The 16,062-nt window shown below is 40.7% G+C and overlaps 1 protein-coding gene across 2 annotated transcripts in view; it reads left to right on the top strand.

Moving 5' to 3' along the window:
- Positions 1-1,808: 1,808 nt before the first annotated feature.
- Positions 1,809-16,062, top strand: part of oclnb (occludin b) — a 33,896-nt gene continuing 19,642 nt past the window's right edge. The window contains exons 1-4 of one of the 2 annotated variants that reach the window (XM_060836276.1): positions 1,809-1,915; positions 2,180-2,305; positions 5,983-6,670; positions 8,101-8,262. In XM_060836276.1, the coding sequence (XP_060692259.1) occupies positions 2,250-2,305; positions 5,983-6,670; positions 8,101-8,262 (906 nt within the window). In that variant the 5' untranslated portion in view covers positions 1,809-1,915; positions 2,180-2,249. The other variant, XM_060836285.1, reaches the window with a different exon arrangement.

The raw sequence follows: 16,062 nt of genomic DNA, 5'->3' as shown, positions 1-16,062 counted from the left end.
CTCTTTTATATACTACGCCTTGGCAAATAAAATTCCTGACAATGGGCTTATGCCTGAAATGTCAATTCTCCTGCTCCTGACCTGCTGTGCTTTTCCAGCACCACACACTCGACCCCTTTCAAATAAAAGCCAACAATGCATTTGCCTTCCCTATTACGCACTGAATCTGGATTGACCCTTTTTGTGATTCATGGATTCACTCATGCTCCTGCAGTGCTGGGACCTTCTTGCATTCTTTCTCCATTTAAATAATATTCAGCTCCTCTCTTCCTCCTGCCAGAGTGTATAATCTCACACATCCCTCTTCATGTTTACAGTCATGATGTGAAGATGCTGGAGTTGGACTGGGGTGGACAAAGTCAAAAATCAAAAGACACCAAGTTATAGTATATTAGGGTTATTTGAAATTGCAAGCTTTTGGAGCACGGCTCCTACCCACCCGAAGAAGGAGTGGAGCTCCAAAAGCTTGCAATTTCAAGTAACCCTAATGGACTATAACCTGCTGTCTTTTGATTTTTGATGTTTACAGTCATAGAGTTATAGAGTTGTACAGAACAGTCCAACTCATCCATGCTGACTGGATATCCTAAATTAATCTAATCCCATTTGCCAACACTTGGCCCATATGCCTCTAAACCCTTCTTATTCAGATATCCATCCAGATGCCTTTTAAATGTTGTAATTGTACCAGCTTCCACCACTTCCTCTGGCAGCTCATTCCATACATATATCACCCTCTGTTTGGAAAAAACACCCCTTAGAACCCTCTTAAGTCCTTCCTCTCTCACCTTAAACCTAGGCCCTCTAGTTTTGGACTTGCCCACCTTGGGGAAAAAGTGCCTTATTCACACTATCCATGCCCCTCATGAGTTAACAAGCCTCTATCAGATTCAGCCGCAACACTCCTGGGAAAATAGCCCTGACCTATGCAGCCTCTCCCTATAGCTCAAATCCGCCAGGCATGGCAACATCGTGTGTAAATCTTTGTTAAACCTTTTCAAGTTTAACAACATCCTTCCAGTCGTCTGAATATGTGTCTTCTGACCAGAGCCACCCCAATTAATATTCTTGTTGACAGAACGATCGATTTTCATCTTGAACAGGTGGATGTATTGGGTTAACCTTCGCAAGATGGAGGGCAATTCTCCCAGCAACAACTTTCCTTTATAATGGGGGCTATGATTTCGCTAAAAGATGTTTTTTCCAGAGTAGGGCGTGCGCTGATCACGTGGATTTCCGAGATTCCTAGTTTCTATTTACAAATAATTCTCCAAAGCATTGAGTCATTGGCATTACACATAGTCTCTGTCTCTTGCGGGGGAAGTACCTATTCATCGCTATACCTGTACTGCAGCCATTTAAAACTTGCGAAATAAATGCTACTTAAAGAGAAATAACAAAATAAGACGAAGGGAGCATCAGTTTAAATAACAAGACTGGATGTTTTCTACGCATTGTACGCCTATCGAAATGACCAATATTACATCAAACCGATCTACGGCTGTTAGGTGATTTATAAAGGAAATGCAAAAACTTAATTGTTTTTGATATCTGATCAGATATCAAATCAACAAAGCCTTCCTAATTTACACACACATAGAGAAGAATGTCTGACCTCAATCTCCAAGTCGACAATTAGTGACAACTGATTTTTTTTAATATAAAGGTGGAATTACAAAGTTGCAAGTTTCGAATCAGATGAGGCTCTCATCCAGGATTGTAATATTGTTTGTGTTGGTGTGTAGTGAGGTGAAGGAGGGTGGGGTCTGCCTATGACTGACTTCACCCTCCGGGAGGTGCCGGCGGCTCCGCAGCCTATAGTCAGCAGGAGGTGGATGTGGATGTGTTGCTTGTTCTCGCTCTGCGGGCAGGTCAGGTTTCACACTGAGCAGGTTTCCCGGGCTGAGCAAAAGCAGTAAGTCACCAGACGACCCAAATTTTCTACGAACACAGACATTGGGAAGAAGATTTGGTTAATGTTTCAATGTTCTTCAGCCTATCACAGTGTTTGATCGTCGTGGTTTTATAGTCCACACTTTTTTTAAAAAAAAGAGTTGCTATTACTAATTGTTGACTTGGGGGATTTAAAGTTAGGCATATTTTTTGTGTCTCTTGTGTCTGTAAATTAGAGGGGGTTCGATCATTTGATTCTGATGCTGTATGTCTGGTGTTTGTTAAGGTTTGAGTGGAATTGGAGTTCGGAGAGATAAGAGCGCGATTACAGAGGATTTAAACCCAACAGCGTCAAAATGTCGGGACGAATGTACGACAGCCCCCCTCCTTACCACTCCGGCAGTGAATACAAGTGAGTATCTCCAGTCACAACTCGGCTTTTCTTTGTGAGAATTTCTTTCTGTTCCGTGTAATTTGTAATTCTTAAAATCATCGTCGATTCTACTTTTAAAGGTAGTATAATTCAGACTTTTGAATACAATGTTTCAAATAGTTTTCCTTTTCCTCATTTCCGTAAGGTGTTGGGGTAAAGCACGCTAGATCCCACCGATCTCAACTCTAGTTTCCACTTGGCTCAACTTTGTGTGAAGATGTGTAGACAATGACCACCATTACCTCTGTTTTTGTCTGTTGTATGTGTACAGACAGGTTTCTAGAATGAATTAATGGAACCTTTGGGTGACTGTGTTCCCAGACCCCTCTTTCTCAGGCCACAAAGGCTTCTATTCGTTTGAATTAGGTGTGAATTCAATCTGGAATTTTCCTGGTATGTGTTGCTGAGTTACTCACTACCTCAGGGTTTGTAGTAACATCAATCGAGTAAACCATTGGGAAAGGATAAAGTTTTTTTTCACAATGGAAAAGCAAGGTGGGATGAACTTTAATTCCACCAGCAATTATTAGCAACTCACTAAAACGAATTGCCATAGAAATTTAACTGATAGAGGTATTTAATCAATCTCATTATTAGTAACGAACAATAGTAATAAAATAATTCAACAATATTCTATGTAGTACCTATATTGCACAGATAATGTACCTGTAATAATAATCCTATTGACATGGTAAAAGTACATAGAACTGAGAGATATGGATCGGGTCTAATGTCGGAGTCTTTTTTTCCCTGGATTGGGGTTATTGTTTTTGAGGTGACAGTTTAAAGGAGATGTGAGAGTCAAGACTTTTTATACAGAGAAAGAAAGGTGTGTGGAACATGCTGCCATGGGGTGGTAGAAGCAGAGACTATAGCAATAGTTATGAGGCATTTAGGTGATGCATGATCAGGCAGGGAATAAAGGGATATGGACCATGTGCAAGCAGATGTGATTAATTTCGAATGGCATCATAGTGCGCTGAAGGGTTTGTTCCTGTACTGTGCTGATCCTCTTATAAGAGTTCAGGAGTTCCTGAAGAAGGACTTATGCCCGAAACGTCAATTCTCCTGTTCCTTTGATGCTGTCTGACCTGCTGCGCTTTTCCAGCAACACATTTTTAAGCTCTGATCTGCAGTCCTCACTTTTTCTCATAAGAGTTCAGGAGACCCAGGTTCAACTTCTACCTGACTCCAGAGTTGTGTAATTGCATCTCTGAACTGGTTGACTAGAAAATATTAATTAAACCTCTGATAGTTATTATGTGACTAATTGCTAGAATCTTACTGCACTGTATAAGGTCTGCATATTATCCCAGATGATGCCATTGTAACTGGAATACTTGTTACTAACTCAACATACTACATAGAGCAAGGATCAAGGCTGGGATGATGCTGATCTGAATTATTCAATGTCTCACAGTGCAGTACATTGATCTACTGAGATACCACAGAAATTAAAATAGGAATGGCAAAAGGGTTTCACTTTAACCATGTGGATAAACTTTATATATTTTCGTTATGGATGTTGTGAAAGTGTCTTTTTGATATGAATTTACTTAATGTACACTTATGTAAGCTGAAATATAAATATTAATTGCAATTCTGATTGTTCTGCATCAGAATAAAGCAAATAATGCAAAGCTGACAGAGTATGAAAATCTTGTGCGTCCATTCCTTTTGATTATAAAGGATACTGTTGGATATAAGGTCTTTGACATCAATTCAATTAGCTCTGCCCAATTTGCTTTTGGTGATTTGGACAGTCATGAACACCTTCACAAATTAGATATCAAGTTGATCAACAAAAAAAATTAATTGGCAATGTGTATTTTGTAAAATTTTGAATTAAAGGTAAATTCACAGCCAAAATATTCTGTACAAAATAGACAACCATTGCCAAGAGTTCAACTGGAAATCAATTTGAAAGCTGTTCAATATATATCAATCATGCAAATGCTTATGCTATTGTGAATGGGAGCACAAGGATTTCTACCCCATCAGAGCTCTGAGACCATACCTGGAGTATTTGTTATCAGAGTCAACTAATTCCTCATAGACCAGGAAATGAACCCATTATTTTCTGGGGTTGTGTACATTTAGCATACCTTTGGGCCACATAAGATCTGCGATATCTCTGTAGTGTATATTATTTTAAATTTGATTAGCTTTCAGTACAATTTAACACAAAATACAGCTGTGGTCCTCTTTTAAGATGGATAAAAGTTCTCAAATTGTTTTTCTGTACAAGTGCCCTCATGATGGTAACAGGGGTCAGGTAGCTCAGTTGGCTAGTTAACAATGCAGAATGATGGCAACTTCGTGGGTTCAAATCCTCCATTGGTTGAGGTTACTGTGAAGGTCCCTCCTTCTCAACCTTGTCCCTCACCTGAGGCTTGATGACGCTCAGGTTAAACCATCACCAGTGAACTTCTCTCTTCCCACAGTAGGCCTATGGACTGCTCAGGCTATGGCAATTTTCTTTTTCTTTTTCTAGTTTATTTTCTACCCAGGCATGTTATCACATGCAACCGTACAACCTTCCCACAAACAAAATCACCGTAACTCTTAAGTAGTTAAAAACAAAACAAAACCGTGGAGGCCAAAGACTCCGTGGTTAACAGCACCAGGGACCCAGGTCCATTTCCAGCCTTGGGCAATTGTTTATGTTCTCTCCATGTCTGTGTGCGCTTCCTCTCAATACTCCGGTTTTGTCCTGTAGTCCAAAGATGTGCAGGTTAGGTGGATTGATTGATTTATGTTAAATTTCCCAGTGGTGTGAAAACTAGGTTGGTTAACAGTGATAAATGTGGAGATCAGGTGGGATGCTCTTTGGAGAATTGGTGCAAACTCGAAGGTCAGTTGGCCTCTATCTGTACTGGAGGAACACTGGGTGCTCCCTCTGCGAGGATGTTGTGAAACTTGAAAGGGTTCAGAAGAGATTTACAAGGATGTTGGCAGGGTTGGAGGATTTGAGCTATAGGGAGAGGTTGAATAGGCTGGTGCTGTTTTCCCTGGAGCATTGGAGGCTGTGGGGTGACCATATAGAGGTTTATAAAATCATGAGGGGCATTGATAGGGAAAATTAGACAAAGTCTTTCCTTGGGATGGGGATGTCCAGAACTAGAGGGTTTAGCATGAAGGGGGAAAAGTTTAAAAGGGACCGAATGGACTACCTTTTCACGGTACGTGTATGGAATGAGCTGCCAGAGGAAGTGATGGAGGCTGGTACAGTTGCAACACTTTAAATTGGGTATATGAATAGGAAGGGTTTGGAGGGATATCGGCCAGTTGCTGGCAGGTGTGACTAGACTGGTTTGGGATGCCTGGTCGGCATGGACAGGTTGGACCAAAGGGTCTGTTTCTGTGCTGTACATCTTATGACTTAAGGATACTCCAGCACAAACATAACTGTGGAAGAGGAGGAGATGCACGATGGCGATTTTACCTTTACCATCTGATGGACAGCAGCTGTGCAGACTTGAACGTTCCATTTTTAAATAATGGACCTCCTGATTCACTGATCCATTGCTAGTTTTTAGAATACTAACAAATGTTGTACTGTGCTGAAATAAACATATGTATAGAATAGCAGTCATTTTGTTGTGAGTATGTACAGATTGCATTGTATTAATTCTTTCTTCCTATTACAATTACAGCCATGGTTCAGTCTACGCACCCAGCAAGGATCTATATGATGGCGAGATACGATCCCAGCCTGCTGGCTCTTATTATCCAGATGAAACACAGCACTTCTACAAATGGACTTCCCCTCCAGGAATTATCAAAATTTTAGCAATCATTATCATTGTGATGAGCGTCGGAATCTTTGCATGTGTGGCATCGACCTTACCCTGGGACATGGACTATTATGGAGGAGGGATGGGGGTAGGAAACGGCATGGGATATGGAGGCTATGGAGGATATGGGGGTGTTGGTACAGGCTATGGATCTGGTACAGGCTATGGGTATGGTGCTGGAGTTGGAGCATATGGATATGGAGGTGGCTACACTGATCCACGTGCTGCCAAAGGCTTCATGATCGCACTAGCTGCTGTCAGTTTTATAGCACTCTTGGTTGTCTTTATTATACTCGTTTCTAGGGCCAGCTTTTCAAAAACAAGGAAGTTCTATTTAATTCTGATGATTTTGTGTGCAGTCGTTGGCTTTATAATGTTTGTGGCTACGATAGTTTACATCATGGGAGTAAATCCAACTGCACAGGCTGCTGGATCAGTGTTCTACAATCAGTTACTGACTCTCTGCAACCAGTTCTATATCCCATCCACCACCGGTGTCTTCACAAATCAATATCTCTATCACTACTGCGTAGTAGAACCACAAGAGGCAAGTATTTTACATGTCCCTCATATGTGATTAGTAAATATGCTCAATTAAATTTGTTTTATAAATTTAAGCTGCAGTTCACACTAGACATTGGGTGTGCATTGAAATATTTTGGAGTCTAAGTATATTGAATTATTCTTTGTACTTAGTGAAGTAATCTAGGAAGTTGGGGTAGGACCCTTCATTTAGAGCACATAGGATAAATAGTTCTTGTACTGAGGCTGTTAGGAACAAAATCAATTTGTGACCTATAGTTCCCTCAATAGGTAAACAAATTGCTGCTGCAGTGTGTGGAGTTTAGTCAGTTGTGATCCAACAGTGTATCTATTGACTTCAAAATAATATTGGCATTAAATTTTGTTAGCTCTACAAAAATACAAGTCTCAGCATGGTTAATTAGTGAAATAATATAAACTCTGATCTATACTATAAATAATACAAAGCTGACAGAATATGAAAATCGTGTGCATCATTCCTTTTAAACATTCTGGATTAGAAAGGATACTATTCAATGTATTGAAAATGAAGGTCTTTGAAAACAATTCAATTAGCTCTGCCTGATTCGTTTTTAGTGGTTTGGACTGTCACGAGCCTTCTCATGTTAGATATTAAGCTGAGCAATGAAAAAAAGATTAGCAATGCATACTATGTAAAATTTTGATTGAAAGGTAAATTCACAGCCAAAAAATTCTATATAAAATAGACAACCATTTATAATTGAACTCTTGCCAATGAATCTGAAAGCTGTTCACTATATTTTAAATCATGCGAATGCTTACCCTATGTGTGCTTAGCATTATTTGGCAGTTCCGATCAGAATTCTCTTCAAAATGATTTAGTAATTTCTCAAACAATATTTACATGCAAAATTATGCAGACTATTTTATACTGGTAGTCAAACCACATTTCTGTTGCAACTAATTAAAATTTTTTTTCAAAAAAGTGAACTGCATTTCTATAACATTAATTTTCCTAAAATACTGAAGTTGTTAGTACATAGACTTATTTTTCCATTCTCTTTAATAACATTACAGCAGTGCCATTTCATAGGGGAGATGATGGCCTAATGGTATTATTGCTAGACTACTAATCCACAGACCCTGGGGACCTAGGTTCAAATCCTGCCCTTGCAGATGATGGAATTGAATTCATTAAGTACCTGGAATTCAGCAATAATGACTACAAAACAGCTTTTTTTTTGGGTCAGAAAACCCATCTCGTTCTTTAGTGTCCTTTTGGGAAGGAATCTGCTCGCCAACATGTGACCCCAGATCTAATGTGACACTTAACTGCCTTCTGGGCAATTAGGGATGGGTAATAAATGCTGATCTGGCCAGTGACACCCAAATCCTGTGAATGAATTAAAAGAAAAAATTATTTTACTGATGCAGGCTTGTTCATTCTTTAACTTGTTTCTGATTTCTTGCCAGGCCCTTGCAATTGTGATGGGATTCCTGATTATAATAGCTTTAGGATTGATCATCTTCTTTGCCTATAAAACACGAAGCAAGATCACGAGATATGGTAAAGAGAACATTCTGTGGGAGAAGGATCGTATGAATTATGAGTCACCACCTAATGTTGAAGAATGGGTAAGTCTCTGCATTTGGTCAAATATTGCACATGTAAAATGTTGGAAATATTCAGTAAATCTGGCAGCATCTCTGGGAAGAAAGAGTTTTGAGTCCAATTACTCTTCTTTTGGGTTCTCTCCAGAGATGCTGCCAGACCTATTGAGGTTTTCCAGTACTTTCTATTTTTGTAATTGGGGGAGTGATTGTGTTATGACACACAGATGGGGAGGAGCTATGCCAAGCCCAGCAATTTATTTTTAAGATGAGAGCAAGAAGCCTGAAATCAGTTTTTTGAGTGGATGATCATGCTGGACATGAATGTAGGTGAGTAAAAAGTGAGGTCTGCAGATGCTGGAGATCAGAGCTGAAAATGTGTTGCTGGTTAAAGCACAGCAGGTCAGGCAGCATTCAAGGAACAGGAAATTCGACGTTTCGGGCCAGAGCCCTTCATCAGGAATTGACATTGGTGCTTTGTGTAGCTTTCTGTGGATTCATTTGTAGCAGTAATTTGAAAGTGAATTTGCCAAGAAATGTTGACTTCTATAAAGTCATCATCATGACTCTCACACCCTAGGACCTTTGACAGAATGAAAAATGAAGGAGGGAAGAAAGTCTTCTCTAGGCCGTAGCTCATAGCATTGTTGGTCAGATAGGAGCAGGCTGAGAAATGAGCCTGGTAGCAATCAGAGCAAAATTGAATTTCAAATCCATGTTTTAAAAGCTGTTGGTATTTATCTTGATAATTCTCCCAGTGGGAGAGTTCCGGTGCCTCTGGTGGCATTGACACGGAGATGTCAAATTCCATGTTTTTTAAACCAACGTCATGGTGAAATTCCGTAACAATCAAAACCCCTGTGTCAATGTTATTGTGAGCATTATAAAAATGTGACACTCATCTGCAATATTTAATATTCAACAGAAATGTTACTTTTTTTTATATAGAGTTACTTAATGTTCAGTGATGATGTATGGTCTAGCAATAATGTCACTAGACAAGTATTCCAAAGGCCTTGGTAATGCTCTGGGGATCTGAGTTTGAATCCCACCTGAGCAGATGGTAGAATGTATATTCATTAAAAATCTGGAGTTAAGAGTTGAATTGCCATCCTTACCAGGCCTGACCTACACATTACTCTACTCTAAATGCACAGCCAGGTGGTTTACTTATAACAGTTGGGGCAATCAATCATGGTGCACTATTACTAGTTAATTTCAAAGGCTTATCTCCAAGATCTTTAAGACTTTCTGTGGTTGCATTGAATGTTTCTATGGTTACTGTATTGGTTCATTACCATGCACCAACTTAAACTGAAATTTGTACTGTATATATAAATACCATGCCATACTAATCGTCTAAAATGAACCATGACTTTGAGTCTGTGTGATACCTTGACCTTGTTTTCACTATTGAGGTGAGCAGAAAGAGTTTGGAAAATTGCCCAATCACTAAGCCACCTTGGTAAAAATATCTGGAATGCATAATGTTTTATTCAGCGATGCAATTGAAAATGTTTCCAGTATTACCCACCATTGAAGAGCATTTGAAATAAACACAGAAAATGTTGGGGAAACTCGGCATATCTGACAGCATCTGTGGAGAGACAAAGACCTAATGTTTAAAGTCTGCCATGACTACTTCAGACTGAGAGGAAGAACTTCAAGAGCATCTGTCTGATCCGTCAATTTGTGACTCTCGTATTTAGCATCCACAGGACTTGTTAAACTAAGTTCAAAGTTGAAATAGCCTGCTGTTTGGATTTGCTGCCTGTATGAATCATCTCCATTTTTTAACCCAATGTGTTGCAAACTGGGAGGGTGGGGGGCAGTGGTGGTGACTTCTATATTCATATCTCCAAAATTCTTAAAGGTCCTGATTCACCAGAAATCCTACTGTCGTTCTCACTGGAGAAATTACAGGAATAGTACAACTGAACTCTGGAGTTTGTTAGGGAGAAGAAAATGGAACTGACATTTTAGATTTCCTATCATGTTTGATAAATGCCTGCTAGAATTGTTTGGATGTGAATAACCCGCAAGGAGAGAGATAAACTACAAAATATGTCAGCCACAATATATGAAATGTTTCCCTTTTATCCATATGTGGGTGTAGCTGATCAGTTATAGTATTGCCTAACCTATAGTTGCCCTGGAAAGGTTAATGGTGATCCATCTCCTTGAATCACTGCGGTTCATATAGTCTAGGTACATCCACAATACTGTTCGGTAGGGAGTTGCAGAATTTTGATCCAGTGGTAATGAAGAAACAGTGAAACTGATCCAGTAAGAGCAGTGTGTGTTGGAGGGAAACTTCCAAGTGCTGGTGGTCCCATGGGCCTGAGAAATAGGAAATGCTTAATGTGTTGGTATACCCACAGTGCTGTGGGAAGGGACTTCCAGGATTTTGACTTAGCAACTTGAGGGATGCTGAAACCCCTTCATTGTCTCCACACTTGATCTTAATTTTTATAAAATGAAGGACTTCACTGCAAAACACTCAGAGGGTCAAATCATTGGTTTTTGTTTTGCTAAAACAGTAGAGTGTGTGTTGGAGGAAATCTCTCTGAAGTTATAATTGGGTCTGATCGGACCACACAAAATGGAAGAAATACAGATAAAAGTCATAGACGTTTACACTTCGGAGAACTGAATTGAGAGCAGACTGAAACCAAAGTGGACTTTCTCCAGTAATTTCTGCAGGTATGCTGGTGGAGTAGGAAACCATTAATGTTTCAGTTCTAGTGACCCTCCTTCAGAACTTCTCCTCAGATGTTGTCAGACGTGCTGAGTTTCTCCAGCAACTTCTGCTTAAGATTTGAAACAAAAACATTCCGTGCTTTTATCTGAGGCAAGATTGAAACAGATTGGCTTTTTTGGCCCTGGAAAATTGGTTAAGAAATGACCTTTTTTGAAGAATATATTATACAAAGAATACATTATTGCATGTTGAAACATGACCAGTTGAGCAAAGGGAATGCAGAATGAATCTGCCTAAAAGATAGCAGAATGCCTGGAAGTTCTTTATGCTGCTATTCTGTTCCTCGAGTGCTGTCTGACCTGCTATGCTTTTTGAGTGACACACTTTTTGACTCTGACCTCCAGCATCTGCAGTCCTCACTTTCCCCTAAAGTAGTGGGGACAAAATCATGGGATATAGAATGGTAATTGGACAGAAAAGATTATAATGAGGTCCTTCTGAATATGTGTGACAGCAGACTTCGTGGCATAAGTAGAAAAATAATGAAGATAAAGGCCCAGAATCTCTGGTTTCTGTTAGAGAGAGAGTGTCCATGCAAAAAGGAACTAAATTTTCATTTGTCATTTTATGCTGCAGCTCCAAACGTCGTACAGCATTTTCCTGCTCCCCCCCCCCAACCCTCTTCCACCACCACAAAGGAGGACATAACTGTCAGAGTGAGAGAGGGAGCAAGTCCCTATTGGACAGAAGTCCACTCTCATGGTTTCTGTCCAGAATAGGTCAGGTTTGGCCCACCATCTGTTATAAAGGCGGAGCAAAGAAACAGGATATTGTTTGATTAAATGAATTTACTTTTTTTCAAAAAAGTTAATTTACAGAGTCATAGAGATGTACAGCATGGAAACAGACCCTTCGGTCCAACCTGTTTATGCCGACCAGGTATCCCAAACCAATCTAGTCCCATTTGCCAGCACCCGGCCCATGTCCTGCCAAATTCTTCCTATTCATATACCCATCCAAATGCCTCTTAAATGTTGCAATTGTACCAGCCTCCACCACTTCCTCTGGCAGCTCATTCCATACATGTACCACCCTCTGTGTGAAAAGGTTGCCCCTTAGGTCTCTTTGCCCCCTCATCCTAAACCTATGCCCTCTAGTTCTGAACTCTCCGACCCCAGGGCAAAGACTTTGTCTATTTATTCTATCCATGCCCCTCATAATTTTATAAACCTCTAAGTTCACCCTTCAGCCTCCGACGCTCCAGGAGGAAAGAAAAAGCTTACTTTTTTGGTTTGGAATGGAGGGCTGTTAACCTTTGCTTAAGGGTTACATTCCTTGACCAAAATTGCACAAAATGTTTTGATTCTGGAATTATTGCATGGGAATACTTGGCACATGTAGTTGTGGGTGCTATTTTCATATATTTAACTAATGTGACAATGTCGAAATACAGACACTTGTTTCTGGATGAAATGAATTTTGTGCAATACTGTCTGAACTGGTTTCAGGGAGCCAGTTTCTGGGTGTGGAAGTTTCGGAAGGTGAATCTGTAACCTGACACCAATGTTTATTTGTGTGATCATTCCTTTATGCCCAAAAGGAATGTGTCCATGCTATTCACAGGAAACTAAAGTCCTTGTATAACTTCCCAATATAAAATTTAATTTACCAGACTTTTTTCTTAATATTTGTTTTGGATGTCTTTTGAAGTCTTTGATAATCACATTACGTTTGGAACGGGATGAAATGAACTATAACTTCTCAGTTAATACCTGCCTCTACCTGACTGTGTTCACATGCTAAATGGTACTAAATTACATAAGCAGAACAGGTTCTTCTGACTGTTTTGCAGTCCAGAAAACAGTAGTTGTTGACAAAGAATTAATGAGTTAGTTTATTTCAACATGAATTCAACTTTTGGTAAAAGTTGTCATACAACTGAATTACATTTGTCAGACCTTATTAAAAAATATCTATGGCATTGCCAATACTGAATTGAATCTCTGATCTCCATACCCTGTTCACTACAAAATGAACCCACTTCCTCAAAAATACTTGTTTCTACTTCAATTTCAGCTCATTTGCTGCTACAACCCCAAACCGTACTTTTGTTAACTGCAGTCACAACTGATCAGATTACTTAGTGTGGAAACAGGCCCTTTGGCCCAACAAGTCCACACCGACCTGCCGAAGCGTATACCACCCAGACCCATACTCCTACATTTACCCCTTCACCTAACACTACGGGCAATTGAGCATAGCCAATTCACCTAACCTGCACATTTTTGGACTGTGGGAGAAAACCGGAGCACCCGGAAGAAACCCACGCAGACACTGGGAGAATGTGCAAACTCCACACAGAGAGTCACCTGAGGCGGGAACTGAACCCGGGTCTCTGGCACTGTGAGGCAGCAGTGCTAACCACTGTGCCACCGTGCTGCCCTGCTTCAATCCTCTTAAGGCCAGCATCCCCTGCTGCACCTTCCGTCAACTTGAGCTCATCCAAAATTCTGGTTTCCTCCTCCTGATACCAAATCCCTCTTACCCATCACTATCGTGCTTGTTTGCTCACATTCCATCATTACTTCCAGTTTAAAATTCTCATCCTGTTATGCAATTCTTCCATAGATACACCACCAACTTCAAGCAATGTAGCCATCTGAGTCACCAGTTCTGGGGAAATAGGCTTCTCCCATTTCATTGTCCCATTCTTGGCTGTTATTCCTTCAACAATTGAGGCCTTAACCCCTGAGTATCCTTCTTAAATCTTTTTGTGACTTGGCACCTGTAACATTCTCCTTGAAATTGACTTATTTGACCCAGCTTTTGTTGCAGCTCCTAATATTTCTTCCTTTAGTTTAGATTTTATTTTGTATCTGTGCATGCTTCAGGGCTTTTTAACTAAGGTATAGGTGGTTGAAAGAGTTATTGTTAAATTAGTTACTTGTGAAATATCAGATTTTTTTATTATTATCATCTTCCTACACTGATCTCAGTTTCTACATCTTTCAAAAGCTGATTGGGATAGATGTTCGCAAGTAAAGGGGCGACTGGAAAATGCAAAGCCTGCAGAAATGAGATAACGAGAGTCCAGAGACAGTATATTCCTGTTAAGGTGAAAGGCAAGGCTGGTAGGTGTAGGGAATGCTGGATGACTAAAGAAACTGCGATTTGGGTTAAGAAAAAGAAGAAAGCATATGACATGTATCTGCAGGAGAGATCAAGTGAATCCTTCGAGTATATAGGCAGTAGGAGTATACTTACGAGGGAAATCAGGAGGGCAAAGAAGGGACATGAGATAGCTTTGGCAAATAGGGTTAAGGAGAATCCAAAGGGTTTTTACAAATACGTTTAAGGACAAAAGGGTAACTAGGGAGAGAATAGGGCCCCGCAAAGATCAGCAAGGCAGTCTGTGTGTTGAGCCGCAGGAGATCGGGGAGATACTAAACGAGTATTTTGCGTCAGTGTTTACTGTGGAGAAGGACATGGGAGGTACAGAATATGGCGAAATGAATGGTGACCTCTTGAAAAATGTCCAAAATACAGAGGAGGAGGCGCTGGCTGTCTTGAAACACAAAAGTAGATAAATCCTCAGCATGTGATCAGGTGTACCCTAGAATTTTGTGGGAAGCTAGAAGTGATTGCTGGGCCTCTTACTGAAATATTTGTATCATTGATCGTCACAGGTGAGGTGCTGGAAGACTGGAGGTTGGCTAATATGGTGCCACTACTGTATTTAAGAAAGGTGGTAAGGATCTGTATGGACTTCAGTAAAGCGTACGACAATGTTCCCCATGGGAGACTGATTAGCAAGGTTAGATCTCACAGAATACGGGGAGAACTAGCCATTTGGATACAGAACTGGCTCAAAGGTAGAAGACAGAGGGTGGTGGTGGAGGGTTTTTTTTCAGACTGGAGGTCTGTGACCAGTCGAGTGCCACAAGGATCGGTGCTGGGTCCTCTACTTTTTGTCATTTACATAAATGATTTGGATGCGAGCATAACAGGTCCAGTTAGTAAGTTTGTAGATGACACCAAATTTGGAGGTGTAGTGGACAGCGAAGAGGGTTACCTCAGATTACAACAGGATCTTGACCAGATGGGCCAATGAGCTGAAAAGTGGCAGATGGAGTTTAATCCAGATAAATGTGAGGTGCTGCATTTTTGGGAAAGTAAATCTTAGCAGGACTTATACACTTAATGGTCAGGTCCTAGGGAGTGTTGCTGAACAAAGAGACCTTCGAGTACAGGGTCGTAGCTCCTTGAAAGTGGAGTTGTAGGTAGATAGCATAGTGAAGAAGGCGTTTGGTATGCTTTCCTTTATTGGTCAGAGTATTGAGTACAGGAGTTGGGAGATTGCGTTGTGGCTGTACAGGGCATTGGTTAGGCCACTGTTGGAATATTGTGTGCAGTTCTGGTCTCCTTCCTATCGGAAAGATGTTGTGAAACTTGAAAGGGTTCAGAAATGATTTGGAGGATTTGAGCTATAGGGAGAGGCTGAACAGGCTGGGGCTGTTTTCCCTGGAGTGTCGGAGGCTGAGGGGTGACCTTTATAGAGGTTTACAAAATTGTGGGGCATGGATAGGGTAAATAGATAAAGTCTTTTCCCTGGCGCAGGGGAGTCCAGAACTAGAGGGCATAGGTCTAGGGTGAGAGGGGAAAGATATAAAAGAGACCAATGGGGCAACTTTTTCACACAGAGGGTGGTATGTGTATGGAATGAGCTGCCAGAGGAAGTGGTGGAGGTTGGTACAATTGCAACATTGAAGAGGCATTTGGATGGGTATATGAATAGGAAGGGTTTGGAGGGATATGGGCCGGGTGCTGGCAGGTGAGACTAGATTAGGTAGGGATATCTGGTTGGCGTGGACGAGTTGGACTGAAGGGTCTGTGTCCGTGCTGTACATCTCCCTGACCAGCCAGGAAGCTATAGACCAGTGAGCCTGACAATGGTGATAGGCAAGTTGGTGGAGGGAATCCTGAGGGACAGGATCTACATGAATTTGGAAAGGCAAGGACTGATTAGGGATACTAAGCATGGCTTTGTGCATGGGAGGTCATGTTTCACGAACTTGATTGAGTTTTTTGAAGAAGTAACAACGAAGATTGATGAAGGCAGAGCA

The sequence above is a fragment of the Hemiscyllium ocellatum genome, chromosome 2, assembly GCF_020745735.1.
Source record: "Hemiscyllium ocellatum isolate sHemOce1 chromosome 2, sHemOce1.pat.X.cur, whole genome shotgun sequence".
NCBI lineage: Eukaryota > Metazoa > Chordata > Chondrichthyes > Orectolobiformes > Hemiscylliidae > Hemiscyllium > Hemiscyllium ocellatum.
Note: the sequence above shows the minus strand (reverse complement) of the source record. Positions and strands in the feature narration are given on the sequence as shown.